The 23959-nt window shown below is 40.6% G+C and overlaps 2 protein-coding genes across 2 annotated transcripts in view; both read left to right on the top strand.

The window, feature by feature from the left end:
- MYO5B (myosin VB) overlaps positions 1-4774 on the top strand; it is a 396769-nt gene extending 391995 nt beyond the window's left edge. The window contains exon 39 of the mRNA XM_082853383.1: positions 3161-4774. Coding sequence (XP_082709509.1) covers positions 3161-3313 — 153 coding nt within the window. The 3' untranslated portion in view covers positions 3314-4774. The remainder of the gene's footprint in view (positions 1-3160) is intronic.
- A 13027-nt stretch (positions 4775-17801) lies between these two features.
- The window catches only part of ACAA2 (acetyl-CoA acyltransferase 2), a 45766-nt gene continuing 39608 nt past the window's right edge, over positions 17802-23959 (top strand). The window contains exon 1 of the mRNA XM_082853628.1: positions 17802-17876. Within this exon, the coding sequence (XP_082709754.1) occupies positions 17861-17876 (16 nt within the window). The 5' untranslated portion in view covers positions 17802-17860. The remainder of the gene's footprint in view (positions 17877-23959) is intronic.

Genomic DNA, 23959 nt, shown 5'->3' on the forward strand with positions numbered 1-23959 from the left:
AGTGGTGTTCTTTGGCCTCTGTTTGCTGTTGATCTTCCATATGGTGGTTCTATCCATTATTGAAAATGGAGTATTGAAGTGTCCAACTATTATTATAGAACTGTTTCTCCCTTTAATTCTGTCCATTCTTGTTTCATGTATTTTGAGCTCTGTTGCTAGGTGCATGTATATTTGTAACTCTTATATATTCTGGATAGATTGAGCCTTTTACAGATATATAATGTCCTCCTTTGTCTTTTGTAAACTTTTTTTATTTAAAGTATATTTTGTATGACAATAATATAGCCATTTCAGCTCTTTTCTGATTATTTGGAATGTCTTTTATCAAACTTTTACTTTCAAACTTTTTGTGTGTCTAAACTGTCTCTTGTAGATAGCATGTAGATGGATCATGTTTTTTCAATCCATTCTACCAATCTCTGCCTTTTAATTGCCTTTAAATTTGCATTTAAAGTATTACTGATAAAGGATTTACTTCTGCCATTTAGCTACTTGTTTCCTGGATGTCTTAATATGTTTTGTGTTTTTCAATTCTTCCATCACTGCCTTTTTGTGTGTTTATTTCTTGTAGCGAGTGTATCATTTTGATTCCCTACTTTCCTTTTCTGTATATTTTTTAGTTATTTTCTTAGTGGTTACTGTGGTGATCACTATTCACATCTTCAACTTATAACGACCTAGTTTAAATAATACCAACTTAGTGTCAATAGTACACAAATACTCTGCTGCTATACATCTCCATCCCTCTGCCTTTATATTGTTATTGTCACAGATCACATCTGTTCTACATGTGTACCCATTAACAGAGATTTATAATTATTTTCTGCATTTGTATAAATCATACAAGAAAAGGTGCTACAAACCAAAAGCATAATGCTGGCTTTTACATTTACCTATGTTGTTAGCTTTACCAGTGTTCTTTATTTCTTCTTATGGCTTGATTTCTTATGGCTTTGAGCTACTGTCTAATGTCCTTTCATTTCAGCCTAAGGACTTTCTTTAGTTACTGGTAACCAGATCCTTCTGCTTTTGTTTATCTGGAAATGACTTATTTGTCCCTCAGTACCTGTGGGGGATTGGTTCTAGAACCTCCATGGGTACCAAAACCTGTGGATGCTCAAGCCATTTATATAAAATGGCATAGTATTTGCATGTAAGCTATGCACATCCTCTGTACACTTTAAATCATCTCTAGCTTACTTATAGTACCGAATACAATGTAAATGCTATGTAAATAGTCGCCAGCATGTATCAAATCCAAGTTTTACTTTTGGGAACTTTCTGCAATTTTTTTAAAATTTATTTATTTATTTATTATTTTTGCTGTGTTGGGTCTTCGTTTCTGCGCGAGGGCTTTCTCTAGTTGTGGCAAGCAGGGGCCACTCTTCATCGTGGTGCGCGGGCCTCTCACTGTCGCGGCCTCTCGTTGCGGAGCGCAAGCTCCAGACGCACAGGCTCAGTAGTTGTGGCTCACGGGCCTAGTTGCTCCGCGGCATGTGGGATCTTCCCAGACCAGGGCTTGAACCCGTGTACCCTGCATTGGCAGGCAGATTCTCAACCACTGTGCCACCAGGGAAGCCCTGCAGTTTTTAAAAATATTTTTGATCCATGGTTGGTTGAATCTACAAATGCAGAACCCATGGATACAGAGGGCTGACTGTAATTCTTCAATCTTGAAAGATAGTTTTGCCAGATATAGAATTCTTGGTTGACAGAAAGAAGAAATTTCAGGACTTCAAATATATCACCTCTGCCTTCTGGCTTCCGTGGTTTCTGATAAGAAACCCACTTTTACTCTTATTGAGGATACCTTGTTATGTGATAAGTCACTTCTCTCTTGCTGCTCTCAGGATTCTTTCTTTGTCATTGGGGTTTGAAATTTTGACTATAATGTGTCTCAGTGTGAATCTCTTTGAGCTTTTTCTGCTTGGAGTTTGTTGAGCTTCTTGGAGATATATATAGAGAGAAATATATCTTTCATCAGATTTGGGAATCCAGCCACTATTTCTTCCAGTAGTTTGCTGTCCCTTTCTTTCTGGGACTCTTATGATGCATATGTTGGTACACTTTATGGTGTCCCACAGGTCCCTCAGGCTCTGTTCACTTTTATTCACCCCTTTTTCTGTCCACTCCTCAAACTGAAGAATTTCAGTTGCTTTATCTTCTGTTTCACTGGTCATTTCTTCTGCCTGCTCAAGTCTGCTGTTAGACCCCTTTAGTGAACTAAATGAAAATTTTCACTTTAGTTATTATACTTTTCCTATATCTGGCTCCAAATAAAGGGAAAAGGAGACGGGCTCTATCCCTTTAAATCTTGCAGTTGGTGCTGCTGGAGGGAGCCACTGCATCCCAAGAGAGCCAAAATCAAGGCAGGCATCTGTGCCAGTCCTTCAGGGCACTGCCAGACCGACCAAAGTGCACAACCCCAGATTTCTGAAAGACAAGATCTCACTGCCTACCCTGGCACCAGCCAGCTGCTCCAGGACTGTGGGTTACTATCCCTGCAGCTGCAGTGGGGCTGGAGAATGGGGGACGGTAGCTGATGCACACTGATCTCTTAGCAAAGATGAGCAGGCTCTCCCTTCATCAGGCACTCTCCTGGTTGTTGTAAGTGTCCAACCGGGTTACAGAGTTACAAGATAGTTGATGCCAGTTGCTTTTTTCTAGCTCAGTGGTTGCTTCAGTGGAGGGACTGACCCCTGGAGGTTCCTGCTCTGTCATTTTGTGTGATGTCAGTCTCCCCATTCCTTTTTACAGATGAGGAAACTGAGGCAGAGAGAGGTTCAGGAACTCACCCAGGGTGGTGCCAGGATTAGAGCTCAGGTTATCTGCCTCCAGAGCCCATGGCCTTAACCACTTCACCATACTGCCTCGCCATATGATTTGCACCTGAACTATATTTTTCTATTCTCCCTTAGATGGAAAATTTTTAAAGAATGCTAGAATTGGGAGAGGAGTTAAAGTCATATGACCTCCAACAAGCCTAAACCAGATCTTCGCTCCTTGCTAAATACCTCAGGGAGAAGGAGACCACATTCTCCTGAAGTCCCACCCAGTTATCGTAACATAAATATTCCTGTGATTCATTTTTGTGAGTTCACCAAAACTGGCTATTTTTAGGCATAGGAAGTATTTTACGTCATCTTATTCTTCCCCACAGGCACAACTGCAAGAGCGGAATGACCCTCAGCACCTGCTGTTAGACTTCAAGCACATGTTTCCCGTTTTGTTCCCATTTAATCCATCTTCTCTGACCATGGACTCAATCCACATTCCAGCGTGTCTCAATCTGGAGTTCCTCAATGAAGTCTGAAAACGCATGTGCCAAAGCTCGACTGCCAGTGAGAGCAAGAAGGAAGTATACAGTACAGTTGAATTTAAGGATCTGTTAAATCTATAAAAGTAGATCAAATCAGAGGTTGAGAACCTGTGCAGAGTGAACTATACAGAATAAGACACATCTGTTATTTTATTTTGTACCTACTGCTCAGAATAAAAACACTTGAAATATGGAAGATTTTTTTAAAGTATGATTTCGGTCTAAACAAATATACATCATGATCTACAGCCACCAAGCAGTCCCCATGGGCCATATAAAAGATGCCAGTCTATAAAATGGAAACTGCCTAGTTTTGATCTTTGCACATAGCTGGAGAATGCCCAAAGTACAATGATATTAAACATACGTAAGTCACATAAACTGCCTTCAGAGGACTTTTAACAAATAATGGTACTAATAACCATGACACTGTCATATAGTGAGTGACATTTCCCCCCGTCAACAAACCGTAGGTGTGGATGGGTTTATGGGGAGATGTCTTGAGGACAAATATACAGACCTGGGCCTTCTGAGAAGTTTCCCAAAGCTATTTTTTAATGCCTGGTGATGCAGAGACAATGGTGTAATTGACCTCCAGAGTAAACAGTTTGATTATTGGTTTCTGAAATAAAATTAGAAGACTCAGTCCCTAACGTACTCAAACCCACTTGTGTAGTCATGAATTTACGGAAGAATTACGCTAAAAATGCCGCAGTCCCAAACGAAAAATGTGAGCAAACAGAAAGATATTCATTACGTTTCCGATGCACTTCCTGAGTCAACAAAACTTTCACAAAAATCTGTGTAAGCTAAATGTTAGAAAAGAATAACAAGTCTTATTTACAGATTAAAAACCAAACAAGTCAGTATAAAAGCCTTTTAATCCCTTATTGCCATTATACCTCCAAAAAGAACATTACATAATGCGCTAGTAATTCCAGATAACTAAAAGAGTAAGGAAAACAAACTTCATCTTGAGGATCAGACTATTTGAAAAGCCTTTTTTAAAAATCAGTTCAGGTATTATTAAATTATTATCCAAAACTTTTGGGTGTTTGTGGGTGTGTGTGTTCTTTTTAAAGGGAGAGAAGCTTATGTCAACTTTCCCTTTTCAGGTTATTTTCAACACTTTTCAAATTTACCACAAAAAACTGTAAATATCTCTGCTTTGAAATAAGGGTGTAAAGAACTTTCAATGATAATATTACAATGAATTTTACAATGAATTGTAAAGAATAAAGAATATTCAATGGGTTTATGGGGAGATTTAAAGAAAATTCAATGATAATATTACAATGAATTTATTTGTTTGCTACTTTTATAATTTTTTGTCTCTTCTAAAGCAAGCATTCGATTAGAAAATCCTACATGTTGTTTACAGTCTTCTACTATTTTTTTCATATTTCTGGTAGATAACAGTATGCTGCTCCCATGACAGGAACAGATGGTGTTTGCAAATCATAGAAGAGCCTCTGTGTTGCATCAAGAAGAAAAAATTTCTCCACAGAGTACAAGTAGAGCCCCCATCCCCCGCCACCTTCTCTTACTCAGCCTCTCAGCTTAAAAGGCTCTTGGAAACACAACACACTCCGAGCCCTAAACAATCCTGTGCGTGGAGCTCTCCTCGCCCGCTGGGCAGGACGAGGCACAGCCCCCGGGGGGAAAACCGCTGCCCAGCACGTCCCAACCCGAGTCGTTGGCATGATCCCCTCGACCTCCACGTTGCACGTCCCGGCGTCTCTTAGGTGTCCACGCAGAGCTGTGCCTTTCCCTTCCTTCCCAGCTAGAGTTACATGATATGACATCCCTGACCACACCCTTCAACAACCCACATGCTGACTAGCTTTGGAAGGCCAGTCTAAACCAGTTGATTCCGTGGCTGCCTCTTTTTAAAGTTGCTTATTATGTGTAACTTGCTTTTTACTGCACTTTAGTTTAAAACCTGGCTTCATGTAAGGCCTGTTCTTAATCTTCAAGAACCAAAAATGCCTTGTTAGAGTGCTAAGGAGTGTAAAAAGCAGTGATTCCATAAATGCAACGGCTTCCTGTCCTACGTGCTGTCTTACACCCTCATTCTCTCCATCCCTCTGGGTTACTCCCTCTGCTGTCACTGGTTAATCACCAGGTGCCAGGGACTCACTGAATAAAAGCTTGGCACGTAGAATAAATGGGGTGGGGGAACCTCGTGAATAGTCCTCTACTTAGCCTAAGAAATGCAGGTTTAGTTCTCCTCTTCCGAAGGTAAAGGTATTTCACTGGAGCTGTACTTGATCTATATATACTTAAAAAACAAGTACTCTTTTATAGACACCAGGAATAAAGGAATACAGTAATCAGTTACTTAATGTTTAGATCTGCCCTTTTTAATGTAACACTTGGCAACTGGAAGGAGCATCTTTAATATGTTACCATTTTTCTTCTTTGCATTTTTTTTAAAGTCAGTTCAATTCATTTTCCAACTTCATGAAATCAATAATGACTTAATTTAAATAACTTAATTCAACGTAAAGTTTTGAATTCTAAACCAAATATCTGTCTTTATATTTTAATTATTTAAATTTAGTTGTCACTTTTCTCACTATGTGCCTTTAGCAGTCACTAAGGTAACTGACATCAGTTCTCTGAAATAAGTGTTTCTGTGGGAAGAATTTTCATGTTCAGCATAACGTCCTGGTGGTGTTCTGATCTGTCTTTTGAAACATGAGAAGCATTTTAAAGATTACTTAAGAATCAAATACTTAGATTAAACAATTTGTATTTTAAGTATTATATGGGACCTATCTGTCTACCTAGAGTAGTGTGTGTTCGTTGCGAGGCTGACAAACATATCACCTACATGCATATCACCTACATTCTCCCTGTGCCATCACAGCTGCAGTTAGACTTATGGTACCCGGCAAGCAGATCAGACCCAAAGGAAAACAGGCTTTTCCCCCCTTTTTATGAAGCATAATATCAATACAAGTTTCTTCCCTTTCCTGTACTAAATTTTAAAGCTTTTGTAAAAACAAAACAAAAGACAAAACGAGGAACTTGGAAAACTTAAAAAAAATTAACACTGCTACCATCAGTTCATCAAATATTTACTTAGAGCTTCACTTAATGCATTAAGATTATAGTAACAAATACATTAGAATCCATTTCTTTTACATACAGTACATTTGTTTTCATTCATTCTGAGGCGCCAAGGGCATCCTAGGTTGAAGCACTTGTATAATGCCCAATGACTAAACAGTTACTAAAATATGACAGCATGGGGCAGGACACTGTAGATTTTCCTCATAGTATACTTCTCTGCAGTTTCTCAAATTATTTGCTGCATGACCCAAATAGCCATAATGCACTTTTTGTACACATCGGTACCATAGAGAGTTGGGGAGTATAGAAAATTAGAGGTGGATGCCAGTGCCATAGGGCTTTTTCTTATTATAAAGGTCATTAGATAGATACTCAAGATTGTTTTTCCTGAAAAAATTTCTAATTTTAATAAAGGGGGTCAATCAAAAATGAATTTAAACTACTTTCTAAAGTGATACAGTATCAGAATAATCCAGATTTGACTATAACCTTTTGCTCCCAACTGATGTTTGGATGAAGGACTTCTTCACTGAAGGGGATCCCATCATATTCATGGGTGAATCTAGCAATGGAGAAGAAATACTACTAATAAAAATATTTTTCCACTTTGACCAAATCTGTAAACTACACCTTTGTTTATAAAAATTGCTTGTATTAGTTACTGTAATATTCAGCTGTGAATAAAAATTTGTGGAAATAAATACTTTTGAAAAAAGTGGTGTGACAAATTCAAATGAAATTTAAAACTCTGTAACTACACATTGGCTGAAAAGTTAATTTTTAATGCTTAAGAAACTATTCAGGGGCCTATATTCAAAGATGCTTCATGATCATTTAAACCAGGGTTTGGCAAACTACAGCCTGCAAGTTGGGGTAGAGAGAGACTTTCCCTATAAAATAAGACTTACTGAGCTACACAACTCCAACAAGGCAGTTTTGGTGTAGTGGATCAATGGAATAGGACAGAGAGCCCAGAGATAGACTCATATGTATAACTTTGTAAATGGTAGAGGTGGCATTACAAATCAGTGGGGAAAATATTTACAAGATCTGTATAGAGGATCTTATATATAAGTGAAAAACATTAACAATAACATTTAAAAATTGGAGAAATATATTTCACAGATAAGAAGACTCCATACCACAGAAATGTCAATTGTCCCCAAGTTGGTCCGTAGATTAAAATCCATCTCGCTACAGTTTTTTTTGGTGAAAACTGACAAGCTAATTCTAAAATTTATATGGAAGAGCAGAGGCCCAAGGATAAGGAAGAGGCTCCTCAAGACAAAGCGGGAAAGCTTTCCCTAATACGTACCAAGACTTACTATAAAACTTCAGTAATTCAGATGAGTGAAACTGGCACAGAGATAGAAAATTTGACCATTGGAGCAGAACAGAGAGCCTAGAAACTGAACATTTGTATGGAAACGTTGGTAGACTGTTTATTACCTAGAGGAGCACCCACAAAAATCACCTGGAAATCGTTTTAAGAACTCACATAACCAACCTCACCCAAATGTACAGGATAAGACATCTCCAGGGAAGGTGCCCTTAAACACCCATCATTAGGGAACCCTATTGAAATATTTCATGATACAGAAATGTGTTCACAACATACTGATCAGCTGAAAAGTTACCTCTGGAGCCCAACTTCCAACTTAAGGATGGACAAACTTCTGGGTGGCTGGTGGAAGAAGAACCTCTCTTCAGGAAAGCCTCCACCTCATTCCCAGAGAGGTGAGCACCTATCTTCAGGACCTCAACAGGAAAACTGTGTGCCAAGAGCCAAATTTCAGACAGCATACACTTATGTAGTAACAGTAGAGAAAGAACAAAGCAGCCGACATCTGGGTCCTGGTCTGACACTTAGAGGTCGGTCTGGGTGGTGGCAGAAGCTGGCCTGGTGCTCCCGGCTAGGCCCCGGTGATCTCCTTCTGCACACAATCTTACAAAACCACATCAGACAAGCTCACTCTGACTAATGAAGGGAGACAACACAAGACTACGTCAGTTTTGTCAAAACACAAACACAAGATCTCTGTGCAAACCACACGATACCAAACACCCCTCTCCTGGCTAATGGGTGACTGCAGCTTCTTCACCAGTTGCAGCTTTAGTCTAGCTCTAATCTTCCCTCCTTCTAGATAGGATCATGCTGAAATAGCTAATCAAAGACTTGACCCTACTTCTGAACAGCACCCAATCCAGAGTGAACCTCTGCATCGCTGGACCCCCCAAATCACCTAACCAAAGCCCAACGTCCAACACCCTCTCACTGAGCTGCCCCTCACTTCCCTAAGGTGTGCCCGTGATGTGCAGACTTCCTGTTGCAACAGCGTTAAACCCAGCCTGTTCACAGACAGGTGTGTGCCAGGAGGCGTTTGGCTCAAGGGCATCAACACAGTGTTGTCCCCTTCCACCAATATTAGCATTTTTCAGGGTAAACTTAGAACCAAGGAGGTACTGTTACTGAACCAAACTTGGGTCCGCTCGCCTGCACACAGTAAAGCCAATCTACCAACATGGGGCCGTGGAGAAGGAAAGTGCAGTGTACTGCAGGGCTAAGCAAGGAGTATGGGTGGCTAATGCTCAAAAAACCTGAACTCCAGATGGATTTCAGGGAAAGGCTTTGAAAGACAGGGTGAGGCAGAGGGTCTCAGGGTACCTGATCCGCTCCTAGACATTCTTCTGACTGGTTGGTGGTGAGGTAATCAGGAGTCAACATCACCAACCTTCTGGTTCCAGCTGGTCTGGGGTCCATGTGCTTGTGGCAGCACGAAGTTAACTTCTCCCACCTGGTGGCACTTTCAGTATCTGCAAAACAGCTCAAAGGACTTGGCTCAGAATATTATCTATAGTCCTTGAGGAGGAACTAAAGGTCCTTGACTTTGTTTAATGGCTAAACTGTTATCATTTTTGTCTTGACTGTTTTCTTTTGTTTCTGCATTTTCTCATTCTCTGATTAAGTTTGCTCTTTGGAACTCAGGGAAGGCCTAGGCGGTTAAAGTTTTTCTACCAACAAGAGGCAGGTGGAGGACGTGGGGGTGGGGATAGGGGGCGGGCCTGTCCAGGGAAGGACCAATAGGGGCCTGCATGGTTACACCTCAGGTTATACAGGTTATGGCAGGTACCTTGGAGATACTGCCAGTTTGGTTGCAGACCACTGCAATAAAGTGAATATCACAATAAAGTGAGTAACATGAATTTGTTGGTTTCCCAGTGCATATAAAAGTTATGTTTCCACTATACTGAAGTATGCAATAGCATTATGTCTAAAACAAAATGTACATATCTTAATCTAAAAATACTTTATTGCTTAAAAATGCTAACCATCATCTGAACCTTCAAGCCTTAATCGCTGGTGGAGGGTCTTGCCTCAATGTTGATGGCTACTGACTGATCAGTGTGGTAGTTGCTGAAAGTTGGGTGGCTGCAGCAATTCTGATTGACATCTATACACTAATATGTATAAAATAGAGAACTAATAAGAATGTGCTGTATAAAAATAAATAAATAAATAAAATTAAAGAAAAAAAAAGTCAGCAATGAAGTTGCCACATCTATTGACTCTTCCTTTCATGAACGATTTCTCGTAGCATGCAATGCTGTTTGACAGCATTTTACCCACAGTAGAACATCTTTCAAAATTAGAGTTAATCTTCTCAAATCACTATGTATGGCAGCTGTAGCCTTACAAAATGTATATCTTAAACAATAAGACTTGAAAGTCAAAATGACTCCCTGATCCATGGGCTGCACAATGGATGCTGTGTTAGCAGGCATGAAAACAACATAAATCTCATTGTACCTCTCCATCAGAGCTCTGGGTGACCAGGTGCTTTGACAATGAGCAGTCATATTTTGAAAGCAATCTTTTCTTCTGAGCAGGAGATCTCAACAATGGGCTTAAAATCTTCAGAAAACCATGTGGTAAACAGATATGCTGTAATCCAGGCTTGTTGTTCCATTTATAGAGCACAGGCAAAGTAGATTTAGCATAATTCTTAAGGATCCTAAGATTTTCAGAAAGGTAAGTGAGGATTGGCTTCAACTTCAAGTCACCAGCTCCATTAGCCCCTAACAAGATAGTCAGCCTGTCCTTCGAAGCTTTGAAGTCAGGCATTGACTTCTCCTCTCTGGCTATGAAAGTCCTAGATGGCATCCTCTTCCAATAGACAGCTGTTTTGTCTGCATTGAAAATTTGTTGTTTAGTCTAACCACCCTCATTAATTATCTTAGCTAGATTCTGGATAACTTGCTTTAGCTACTACATCAGCACTTGCTGTTTCACCTTGCATTTTGATGCTATAGAGATGGCTTCTTTCCTTAAACCTCATGGACCAACCTCTGCTAGCTTCAAACTTTTCTTCTGCTGCTTCCTCACCTCTCTCAGCCTTCCCAGAACTGAAGAGAGTTAGGGCCTTGCTCTGGACCAGGGTTTGGCCTAAGGGAATGTTGTGACGGGCTTGATCTTCTATCCAGACCATGAAAACTTCTGTATCAGCGATAGGCTGTTTTGCTTTCTTATTATTGTGTGTTCACTGGAGTACCACTTTCAATTTCCCTCAAGAACTTTTCCTTTTCATTCACAACTTCGCTAAATGTTTGCAAAAGGCCTAGCTTTCAGCCTATCTTGGCTTTCCACATGCCTTCCTCACTAAGTTTCATCATTTCTAGCTTTTGATATAATGTGAGAGATGTGTGACTCCTCCTTTCACTTGAGCACTTAAGAGGCCACTGCAGGATTATGAGTTGGCCTAATTTCAATACTGTTGTGTCTCAGGGAATAGGGAGACCTGAGGACAGGGAAAGGACAGGGAAACAGCCAGCCAGTGGAGCAGTCAGAACACACACAAGATAATCGATTAAGTTTGCCATCTTATATGGGCGCAGTTTGTGGCACCCCAAAACAATTACAGTAGTACCAGCAAAGATCACTGATCACAGATCACCATAACAAATATAATAATTGTGAAAAAATTTGAAATATTGTAAGAATTGCCAAAATGTGACGCAGAGACACAAAGTGAGCAAATGCTGTTGGAAAAATAGCACCAATAGACTTGCTCCAAGCAGGGCTGCCACATACTCAATGAAAAACAAACCAAAACAAAACAAAACAAAATGCAATAAAGTGAAGCAGAATAAAATGAGGTATGCCTGTATTACTAAATGAAATTCTAAGGCTTGGTAAGGATATAGACACTGCAAATAACCTTCAAACAGGTAGAGGAACAAAGACAAATACACTGGACCCTTGAATGGGGGGTAGGAGAGCCCACCCTCCATACAGTCAAAAGTCTCTATATAATTTATAGACAGCCCTCCATATGGGAGGTTCCAACCAACCTCTGCTCATGCAGTACAGCAGTATTTACTACTGAAAAAATTCTGCGTAAAAATTAACCCGTGCAGCTCAAACTCATGCTGTTCAAGGGTCAACTGTATACATCCTTCACTTAGGTCTGTGACAACATCTTAAGCTATTTGGAACACACCTAGACCTGGGGTAAACTTAAAATAAGTTCGGTAAATCAGTGTCTGTATTATTTTCTGTCTACATTTCATTTCTGATGTTCTTGTTTGGCAACTCGAACTTTCTGTAGAGTAGGTATTTGTTATAAGGACAAAACTACATCCAAGGTAATAACTTCTTCTTAATTAACAAAATTTGAAGTTATCACCAAAGCAGTTAGATTAACAATGAGCACATACATAACTTGCCCAACTACTCAAGATTAGCAAACTCACCTGTCTCATTTATTCAAAGTCAAGGCCCTCTGTATCCTTGGGCTCTGTGTCCATGGATGCAATCAACTGCAAATCAAAAATATTTGAAAAAAATTTTTTTCCAGAAAGTTCCAAAAGCAAAACTTGAATTTTCCATGCACCAGCAACTATTTACATAGAATTTACATTGTATAAGGTACTATAACTAATCCAGAGATTGCTTAAAGGAGAATGTGTGTAGGTTATATCCAAATACCATGTCATTTTAGATAAGGGACTTGATTTTGGTATCCTCCTGTAACCATTCCCTAAGATACAGAGGGAAAACTCTACACATTTGTTAACATTGTCCTAGCCCCTACCAACTCCACCAATTTTCCCAGTTTCTGTTACTGAAACTTCTAAAGCCATTGCTGCATAAGCTACCATTAATTTTGAGTATTATAGGAAGTTTAAGCACAGGAAAATTATCCACAAAATGTAGAAGATAGGGCTGAGGCTGGTTATTTCTGAAATCCTAATGAAATCTTAACATTAGAATTTACAGATTTACAATAGATTCATTGATTTCCAGTCTTAACGCTGATCTACTCCTTTTTTATTTTTCAAAAAAATAATTACAGAAAGAAATGATAACAGGGCATTTCTAAAAATACTGAGAGCTAAATGTCTTAGAACATTTACATCTCATGAGGGCCCATGTCTAGATTTTAAGAATTATAAAATAACTAATTTTGATATAGATATTTAGTGTTATACAATATATACTTGGTTATATATGGTTAAACATGAAAGAACTAATTATAATTTATTTCCGGTAATTTTGCATCTTTATTGAAAGATACTTTTCCTCCCAATTTCTATTTTGAAAAGTTAAATAACTACTGAAGAGTTGTCAAAATAGAGCAATGAACAACCGTATACTCTACCTTTAGGTTCCCTAATTGGTAATACTTTGCCGCATCTGCTATCTCTCTTTCTCTGCCAGTGTATTTGTATGCATTTTTTGAGTTATTTGGTAATTAGTTGCAGCATCATGACTCTTCAACTCTAAATATTTCAGTGTGTACCTCCTAAGAACAAAGGACAATCTCTGCCATATCTACAATATAATTAACATAATCAGGAAAAGTAATGTCAATACTACGGTCTCATGCAATTTATAGAAAGTTCCCCCAACTGTCCCAATTCTGATCTTTAGAGTTGTTGTTTTTAAATCCAGTTTCCAATTAAAGGTCCTATGTTACATTCAAATGTCACATATCTCCTCTAATCTAATACTATTCCTGGCCTGTTTTGTTTTTCACAACATTGACATTTTTTTAAGAGTTCAGGTCAGTTATTTTGCAGAATGTCCCTCAATCTGGGTTTGTCTGATTGTTTCCTTATGATTAGATTCAAGTCAGACTTTTTTTGGAGAAATCCTACATAAGTGAGGTTGTGTCCTCAGTGTGGATACATGAGGGTGCATGATGTCAGTTTGTCCCATTACTGGTAATGTTAAGCTTGGTCACTTGGTCATGGTAATACAAGATTTCTCTAGTGTATGGATAACTTTTCCTCTTCATGATACTTTGAGATTATGTAAATATCTTTACATAGATTTACATGTTTTTTATATATGTAAAACTTTTACCCAATGGTTTTCAAAATCCATCCATTTTCATAACATTTTTAGTTACAAAAAACTTAGGAAATTTGGAAAGACTTGCTGCTGGTGATCTGTAAGGTATTGAGTGGGAAACCGTGATACTTAGAGTGATGGTATCTTAACTTTTCTTAATAAATATATGGGGGGGGCAAATTGAATAGAACCTGACTTTTTCTCTTATTGAAGAACGCTAATACCCTTATCAATAGTTCTACAGACCAGATGCAATTACTCTGCATTTGGACTATTAGAAAGTTTTAATGGAAAAACCCATAACTTTTAAAGATCTGTTTATTTCCTCCACCACTGTATCTCACACTTACAGATAATTCACTGCACATGTTTTCTGATTTTTATTTTCTTCATTGCAAAACACACATTTGACTGGCTTAAGTTTACTGAGTGTCGGCTTGAGATAAAATGTGTTGGTTTGGGCTCACCTAATGAATTCCATTTTGGTTTCAATTTTATTATGTTACTAGCTTTCAAACATAAATCAAGTTCTAATGCTCTAATGGTACCAGCTCTGTACCATCCTTGGAAGGATTAAGAAAATAATCATTCAAATCATTTTCTGTAGGAGCCGTGGTTGAGAGAGGCTGAGCATCTAGTAGTGACACGTTGCCTCACTTCTCCACCTACCTGAAACCACACTTAGCCTCATACCCCTAGATCCTTCCCCTGACAAAAAAGCAAATAAATCTTCTAATCCAAGCCACCATATGCAAGTATGTTACTTTTACCAAGGTTTCAACTACTTTATTTCTTCCACCGAGGAAGATTAACTTAACATTCACCTCCTTTCCTGTTTTCTATAACATATACCTTAGTTAATGATACCTGTCTCTTTTTCTACCTCCGCTTCTACGTTCCACATGCCATAAGCCCTGGACAAACAACATGGGCCTTGGGCTTCTGAGAATCAAGAGTTCAAACCTATAATTCAGCAAATCTAGATTTGAGGCCTTGGCAAATTCTTTGGTTTCTCTGGGTCTAAGCTTCCTCATTTATAAAATGAGAAAGAAAAAACTCTTACCTATTTCATGGGGTTGCAGAATGTTCCTTAATTTGGGTTTGTATGTTATTCAGTTTTATATAACAATTATCATATTGCCTAAGTATATGAATTATAAACAGCATACATAAGTGCCTGGTGCATGGTGGGCACACAGTGCTCATAGATGGTAGCTTTTATTTTTCTATGCTCTTTGCTCATCATCCAGAATATGAAGGTGAAAAAAAAAATCATCAGGTATGTGGGAAGTTTTGATTTATTCAAAGTCCAAATTCCACTGACTATATACACTTCTTGTGAAAAAGGAGCATACATATTTTTTAAAGTCAATAGCCTCAGAATTCATGTATTGAATTGACGACTGTCAATTTCCTGGATTTGCTCAAATCAAAGCAACAGAAGAAAGAAAAGGAATAAACCAGAGGGTCAAATTACAATAGATGGTGAGTAAAAGGGAACAGTGGATAACTGGGAGAACAAATGGGAAATGAAGGAATTTTCTGTAATGATGGACATGTTCTAAATTATATTTTGAAAGCTGAGAGTAGTTTGGGTTAAAAGAGTATATGCACTTGTGAAACTCATCCAATTTAAGATTTGTACATTTGACCCCATGGAGATTTTGCCTTAAAAGAACTGTAAACAAATACTGACCTCCTAACATGAGTCATAGTATTTCTGGATGAAGTGTACTAAGAGCTGCATTAAAGAAAAAAAAAAAAAAAAAAGATGGTTTGATGGAAGAACAGATGGAGGGACGTGATACAGCAAATATGGCAAAATGTTAACAACTGTAGAATACAGGTGGTGAATATATGGGTGTTCACTGTAGAAGTCTTTCCACTTTCCTGTATGTTCAAAAGTTTTCATAATAAAAACTTTGGACTATAAAACAAACAAATAGGGACTTCCCTGGTGGTGCAGTGGTTAAGAATCCGCCTGCCAATGCAGAGGACATGGGTTCGAGCCCTGGTCCGGGAAGATCCCACATGCTGCGAAGCAACTAAGCCCATGCACCACAACTACTGAGCCTGTGCTCTAGAGCCCGCAAGCCACAACTACTAAGCCCACAAACCACAACTACTGAGCCCGCACGCCACAACTACTGAAGCCCACGCTCCTAGAGCCCATGCTCCGCAACAAGAGAAGCCACCGCAGTAAGAAGCCCGCGCACCGCGACGAAGCGTAGCCCCTGCTCGCCGCAACTAGAGAAAGCCTGCGCGCAGCAACGAAGACCCAACGCAGACAAAAATAAATTAATAAAATTAAACAAACAAACACAATGTGAGAGGGCCACAAAGGCATTTGAAAAGCAGGATTCTAGGGCAGGCATTGCCTGACAGCTCACAGAACACCTCAGTGCCTCCCACCACCCCTTCCCAACTGTGTGGTCCCAGCGCAGGCTGGAAAAGAATTTCCAGACACAAGGCAGAATGTGAGGAAGATAGTTTATTAAAGAGAAGGGTCGCTGCAAGAACAGCTGGCCGACTTCCTGGTAGCCAGGGAAAGCCGACCCTGAGCGTGGGTTCCTTCTCTGGTTTGTTTGTTTGTTTTAACATCTTTATTGGAGTATAACTGCTTTACAATGGTGTGTTAGTTTCTGCTTTATAACAAAGTGAATCAGTTATACATATACATATATCCCCATATCCCCTCCCTCTTGCGTCTCCGTCCCTCCCACCCCTCTAGGTGGTCACAAAGTAGCGAGCTGATCCGAGCCAGCAATCCCACTACTGGGCATATACCCTGCTTGTCTATTTTTATAGCCAGAGAACAAAGGGACTTCTGAGTCACCCGCTGATTGGGTAGGATCTGCATGTTTCCAGTGGGATGAATACCTTTCTGTATATGGTATGGAAAAGGAGCAAGGCATGCTGCTTGGGAAAGCTCAGAGATGTTGCAATGGTTGCTGCGTGACAGAGTGATTAAGGGTCTGGTAACTCTCTGTTCCGGCGATGCTGGCCCTTTTAGTTTATCTTGTTCATTGTCCTTGCAGCACACCACACCGACCACGCGAATCAAGCCCGAGGCAGCCTGGCCAGCCTCCGAGCCCTGGCGCTGGGGATCTGCCCCTTCTCTGCCCGGGTCGCCTCCTGCTCGCCCGGTCTCAGTCCGTTCTCAGCACACACTCATCACCTGGTTCCCAGAACTCAGATTGCGCAGTGGTCACGTCATCATCGACCAGGGCTCACAGTTACAGCGGCAGAGGCATCCCTAACCTCCCTCATCCGTAGTCTAACCGGCTCACCCTAATCTCCCAGCCCCCGGTTCCCTGGCCCCATTTCGCCTGACAAGTTTTCATAATCCTCTCAGGCTCCGCCAGCGGCGCCGCCAGCCATGGGGCCCGATCATATAAGGAAAATACAGCGGCTTCATCCGGAGCTGCATCGTGGAGCCGGGGGCGCCCCTGCCCTACGCCACTCGCTACACTCCACGCCTGCCAACCTCCCCGGGCCTGTCCCCCTCGCCCGCCCCGCAGTCTAGGCCTCTGCCCCTGGTCTGCGCAGCCGCTCTCCCCAGCCTGCGGGAGTCGCTCAGCCAATCCCCTCCCGCCGTCTTCCGAGCCTCCCCCACTCGACTTCCGGTCCGCAGGCAGCGCCCGGCCGCACCCCACCTCCTTCAAAGCAGTTCCACACTTTCGGCCGCCTGGTCACACGTTTAAGAAAATTCAGGAGTGGGGGTGAAGAGGCACGTTAATTACCTGTTGGGGTAGCGGGGCGTAGATAGGATGGACAGGGTAGAGTCAAGTCATTCTCTTGATTGGGAGACAAGAGAGACAAAGTCTTTAAAAACAGCGATATGAGGAAAAAATCCGCTTGCGAGGAACGTTCTCTTGTCCAAGGCCGGTCTCCCCGGGAGGTTTTGGTACCCCTGGTTCCCACGGGGTGGCGCAGAGGGCCGCGTCCTGCCAAAAGAGAGAGAGAGAGAGCCCCGGCCGAGCGGCGCGAAGTAGGTAAAAAGGCGCGGTCGAGGCCACGCTGGCGCCGCCCCGCGCGCTTAAAGTCCGGTTGCCCGGGGCGGTACGTCAGCGTCGCCGAGGAGGACCCCTGCGCTGCCGCCCGCCGCCATGGCCCTGCTCCGAGGTGACCCCTACAGCCTCGCCTCTCTCGCCCCTGGTTGGTGGGGGGTGGGGAAGGGCCCGGTCCCGGCGGGGAGTCGAGGCCTCCTAGGCTAGGTAAAGGGGACTTGATAAAACCCCATCCCGAAAGCACTGTTCGGGTTTAGGAGAAAGCATACTTGTCAGGCACTAGCGACAGTGATCTCCCGGCAACTTCCAGCTGAGAGTTGAGACCACGGTTTGCTTGCTTCTGACCTTGAAGGTCATTTGCCTTCGCGCGGTAGTGACCCACCTAGTTCGAGGTTAGCTATTTGGAAGACTGGGGCGGCGCCATAAGCACGAGGCGGCCTGGGGCGGAGGGGTGCCTTTCCCAGGAGCCCGGCGGCCTCGGACTTGGTCAGAGGGTGGGCGGGGCTTGGGGGAAAGGAAGGAATGTTGTCTTGCAGTCGGCGGGGGATTTCCGTTTCCCCCCACAGTGCTTGGTGGCGATCTGTTGGAGAACTTTCCTTTATCCCTTTCCCTTCTATTCTTTCGAGTGAGTCCAGAAGAGTGCAGTCATTGAGTACATAAATTCTACAGTTATTAACTTAAAAAAATATGTAAACTCCCTTTTCATAACAAATGGTCGCAGTCAGTGGAATAAGGATGAAAGCTCATCCTTACTTTATGTGTCCTTTGAAGAACCTTCAGATGGAACACTTTATATATCAAGGCCCCGGGCAGAAAAACACTTGGCAGGAACTGAGAACCATTATTCTGGTGGTCCAGGGCCCTGTGGGCTCTGTGAAGGAGGTGGGGTTTTATTCTAAATTCAAAAGAAGGCAATCTCCTACCTTAAAGTAGAATAACAGGATCTGATATCCAATCTGCCCCCATTTCCTCAGGGCTATGAGGCTGTCCATGTAGCAAGGAGGAGAATTTAAGAATCTATTGCAAAGGCCCAGGCAACATCAGATGATGGTTTTGACTCAAGTGGGGGGCAGTGGAGTTGGGGAAAAGGGGGAGGAATGATTTGAGATAGATTTGGAGTTGGAATTCACAGAACTTGGTGATAGGTTGGATGTGGCAGGTCAATGAGAAGGAAATGTCAAGAATGACCAGGTTTCTGGTTTGAGGAATTGTGTTCATGATGATACTCCTTATGGAGTGAGGAACACTGGGGAAGGGACAGATTTGAGAATACTGAGGTGCTCAAGTGCAGCTATCAGGTAGGCAGTTGGTTAGGGGGATCTGGAGCTCAGAAGAGCCAAAATGACATGTGAACAGTTCAAGTGAGAAATAGGTATTCTGAGACAAGAGGATTTAATTTAATTTGTCAGCGCTCTTTACAATTCTGAATTTAATAAAGCAGCATATTGATTCTTTTTTAGATGAGGTATTCAGAAAACCCAAATTATTTAAAAGCAGCATGGTCATGAGCTATCATCTTTAAAAGAAATTATATTTTTATTGATTTCTCTGTATAAGAATTTATCAGTGGTTCTGACCACTTTATTTTAATACAGACCCCTTTGAAAATTTGATGAAAACTATGAACCCAGTAAGGGGAAAGGATGTACATCAACACCTACATTAAGGAAGTATGAAGTTTATAAATTTGGGATACCATTCACTATGGTGTTAAAAGTTAGTGATCGTATTTTTATCCATTTCCCTGTTTTACAGGGAAACGTTTCCCTGTTTTACTGATGTCCAGAAAGGTAGAATGGCTTGTCTCTAATGGTAGTTAGTGTCTTGATTGTTATTGGTTAGTTAGAATACATTACAGATACATACTTCTCTCAAGTAGCATACTAGGTGCTTGCAGGACTAGTGGGTAAGAGAGAACATGCGACTGATTCTTGTGGGGAAAAGGACACATTTGAATGGGAGCATAATTGACTTTGGTAAAGATTGTCATTAATTTATCAGATTTCTGTAGAACCAATATCCCGGGTTTTTATTAGCACCAATCCCAGAACTTGGTAGAAGGGTTGCACTCAACAAATATTAACTCTCTTACTGCTCCTTAGCTTTGCTGGGAATGTTTGTGCAACCCTTCAAGGCAGGTGAGGTGGGCAGGCGGGGGCGGGGGTCAGGGAGCTGCCAGATTAATCCTGAAACTGAAGTGGATACAGAAGCAGCAGTTTTCCTTGTTAGCTTTGGTTGCTGTCTGCAGTTGCTGTAATTAAATGAGTAAATATTTGCCTAACAATGTAATAGAAAGGAAGGCAGAATTCCTCTTTCTCTTCTAGTGTTATTTTTCCTCTGTGGTCACATCTGCCACATTGCCTGCCACATTGCCTCTGTGGTCACATCTGCCACATTGCCTGCCACATTGCCAGGCCCTTTCCTGGTGTTTCTGACTCACTGTGCTCTGGATTAATATGTCTTTTCATTGTCTTTCTGTAAAAATCTTTAACCTCTGAATTTTCAGAGCCTTTTAAAATACACAAGATCTTAGCTGGGTGTTACCGATTGTTAAGTTTTAGACCTTTCAACTTCCACATAAAATCGACATCAGATCAAATAATTATTGCCATGGTATCCAGTTTATGAAATTACAGGAAAAAATCCTTTAGATTGTCTAGTCTTTGTACCTGCACATGCCAGTTTATTTTTAAAAATACACTTAATAGCTTTTTCCCCCACTCAAAATAATTGTATTAGTTCAGTTTTAGCCTTGCTCATGCTAACCTTTACAGCCTGGGAGCTTCAAGTAAGCAGACGTGATGTAAGGAAAGGGGAAGTTCTTGCTTTCATTTTCATTTTCACACACGCACACTCTTTTGTAGATTTCTCATATTTCACCATACGCACTTCCCACACAAAAATGCTTTCTTAGATTATGAAATACAAGGGAAAAACTCATGACAGGAAATTTATGGAGAAGCAAATGAAACGTGCCTTCATTGTTTCTGAAAAGTCAACGTTCAATTCGAATCATTTTCACGTATGCAATATATCATTTTATCTGGCTTTTGAGATTCTGTCTTTCGTTTTGAGAAGTTTGACAGTGATGTGCCACGATGAGTGAGTGTGTGCGTGTATTTTGCATTTATTCACTTTGGAGTTTACTGAGCTTGAGTCTGTACATTTATCTTTTAGTTTTATAGAAAAATTGAACAGAAAGTACAGAGCATTCCCATATACTTCCTCGCCTCACTCCGTTATCCCCTATTATTAACAGCATTAATGTGGTACATTTGTTACAATTGATGAACAAATACTGATATATTATTTTTAACTAAAGTCCACAGTTTACATTAAGGTTCATTTGTTGTGTTGTATAGTTCTATAGGTTTTGACAAATGTATAATGGCATGTATCTACCATTTTAGTATCATAAAGAGTAGTTTCACTGCCCTAAAATTTCCCTGTGCTCTACCCATTCATTTCTCCTTCCCTACCACCCCCAACCCCTGATAACCGCTGGTCTTTTTACTGTCTCCATAATTTTGCCATTTCTAGGTGTCATATATTTGGACTCATACAGTGTGTAGCCTTTTCAGATTGGCTTCTTTCACCAGCAATATGCATTTAAGTTTTTTTCATGTCTTTTCATGACTTGATACCACATTTCTTTTTAGTGCTGAAGAATATTCCATTGTATGAGTGTACCACAGTTCATCCATTCACCTACTGAAGAACATCTTGGCTGCTTCCAAGTTTTAACAATTATGAATAAAGCCGCTATAAACATTTGTATACAGGTTTTTGTGTGGACCTAAGTTTTCAACTCACTGGGGTAAATACAAAGGAGTGTGACTACTAGATCATATGAGTGGAGTATGGTTAGTTTTAGTTTTGGAAGCAACTGCCACACTGTCTTCCAGAGTGGCTGTACCATGTTGCATTCCCAGAAGCAGTGGGTGAGTTTCTTTTGGTCCACATCCTCACCAACGTTTTGTATTGCCAGTGTTTTTTGGATTTTAGCCATTCTAATAGTTGTGGGATAGTATCTCATTGTTAGTTTAATTTGCAGTTACCTAACAACATGATGTCAAACATCTTTTCATATGGCTATTTGCCATTTGTATAGTATCTTTGGTAAGGTGACTGTTCACATTTTTTATGCATTTTTAACTGGGTTGTTTGTTTTCTTATTATTGAGTTTGAAGAGCTCTTTGTATATGTTAGATACCAGCCCTTTATCAGATAAGTGTTTTGCAAGTATTTTCTCCCAGTCCGTGGCTTGTCTTTTTGTGCTTTTAGTAATGTCTTTTGAAGAGCAGAAGTTTTCAATTTTAATAAAGTCCAAATTTTTCTTTCATGGATTGTGCTTTTAGTGTTGTATCTAAAAAGTTATCACCAAGCCAAACCAAAGGTCGTCTAGATTCTCTCCTTTGGTATCTTCTAGGAGTTTTATAGTCTTTGAATTTTTTATTTAAGGCTGTGTTCCAGTTTGAGCTAATTTTTATGAAAGGTGTAAGGTCTGTCTACTTTGTAGTTGTTTGCGTGTGGATGTCCAGTTGTTCCAGCACCAGTTATTGAAAAGACTATCCTTTCTCCATTGAATTGCCTTTGTTCCTTTGTCAGACTTTGCCCATGTTTTTTGTTTTGTTTTGTTTTGTTTTGCCCAATCATCTTTTTCCTCTGTTCTTCAGATCAGGTAATGTCTATTTATCTCTTTCAAGGTCACTGAATCTTACTCCTTTCACTTCCATTCTGCTTTTACACTTCTTTTTTTCACACTTGCTTTTTTCCATTTGGTGTATATTTTATTTCAGATATTTTCCAGTTTTATAATTTTCACTTTGGTTCTTTTTTTTAAGCTTTTTTATTTCTTTGTGGAGATGTCCTATCCTTTATTATGAACAAAGTTTTCTATACATCCTTGAGCATAGTTATGATAGAGAGCTGCTTTAAAATCCTTGTCTGCTAATGCTAACATCTGGGTCATCTTGGGGTTGGTTGCTGTTGATTTTCTTTTTTTTTTTTTTTTTTTTTGCGGTAAGCGGGCCTCTCACTGTTATGGCCTTTCCCGTTGCGGAGCTCAGGCTCAGCGGCCATGGCTCATGGGCCCAGCCGCTCCGCAGCATGTGGGATCTTCCGGGACCGGGGCACGAACCCGTGTCCCCTGCATCGGCAGGCGGACTCTCAACCACTGTGCCACCAGGGAAGCCCTGTTGATTTTCTTTTATCTCAAGAATGAGTCACACAGGCATATGTCATTTTATTGCACTTTGCAAATACTGCGGTTTTTTGCAAATTGAAGGTTTGTGACAACCCTGCAGTTGAGCAAGTTTATTGGTGACATTTTTCCTACAACGTTTGCTCACTTTGTGTCCGTGTTACATTTTGGTGATTCTCGCAATGTTTCAAACCCTCCATCAGCAAAAAGATTACAACTCACTGAAGGCTCAGATGATGGTTAGTATTTATTAGCAATAAAGTCTTTTTAAAATTAAAGTATGCACATTTTTTTAGACATAATGTTATTGCACACTTAACAGGCTACAGTAGAAGCATAACTTTTATAGGCACTGGAAGAGAAAAAAATTCGTGCGACTTGCTTAATTGCAGTAGTGTGGAACCAAACCTGTAATATCTCTTGAGATATGCCTGTATTTTCTTGTTTCTTCATAGGTGAATAAATTTTGGATTGTGTGGTGGACAGTGCAGGTGAACCATTTTAGGGACTGGATTCTGGTACTTTCCAAAAAGTACTGACTTACCGATTATTTAGTTAACTATTTTTGCAGGCAGTTAATTTGGCTGAACTCAAACTGCACACTCTGTCTCCCCTGTAGAGGGCAGTAGCTCAGATCTAACTAATCATTTAGGCTTAGCTGAGGTGGTTGTAGTTGTCCCCACAGGTTCATGATAAAGGATTCAGCGAGATATTTGGGCTCCCCACTGTAGCGCTTTTCTTTCACAGATCCCCCCCCTCAGTTTCCAGTATCTGTGATTGCCATAAATTCAGTTCTCTGATTCTTCAAGCCAGCAAGACTTTGAGTTTCTGAATTCTCACCATTCCATTTAGCGTGGGCTGCTGGCCTTCAATATAGAGGTTATAAATAACTTGGACACTCACCCTGTGTTATTCCCTTTTCCCATATCTACTCTACATCTGCCTACTTTTGTTCATTCTCCAAGGACTTGAGGAAGCCATTCTTATATATCGTC

This window comes from Leucopleurus acutus, assembly GCF_964270905.1.
Source record: "Leucopleurus acutus genome assembly, chromosome: 13".
In the NCBI taxonomy this organism is placed as follows: domain Eukaryota; kingdom Metazoa; phylum Chordata; class Mammalia; order Artiodactyla; family Delphinidae; genus Leucopleurus; species Leucopleurus acutus.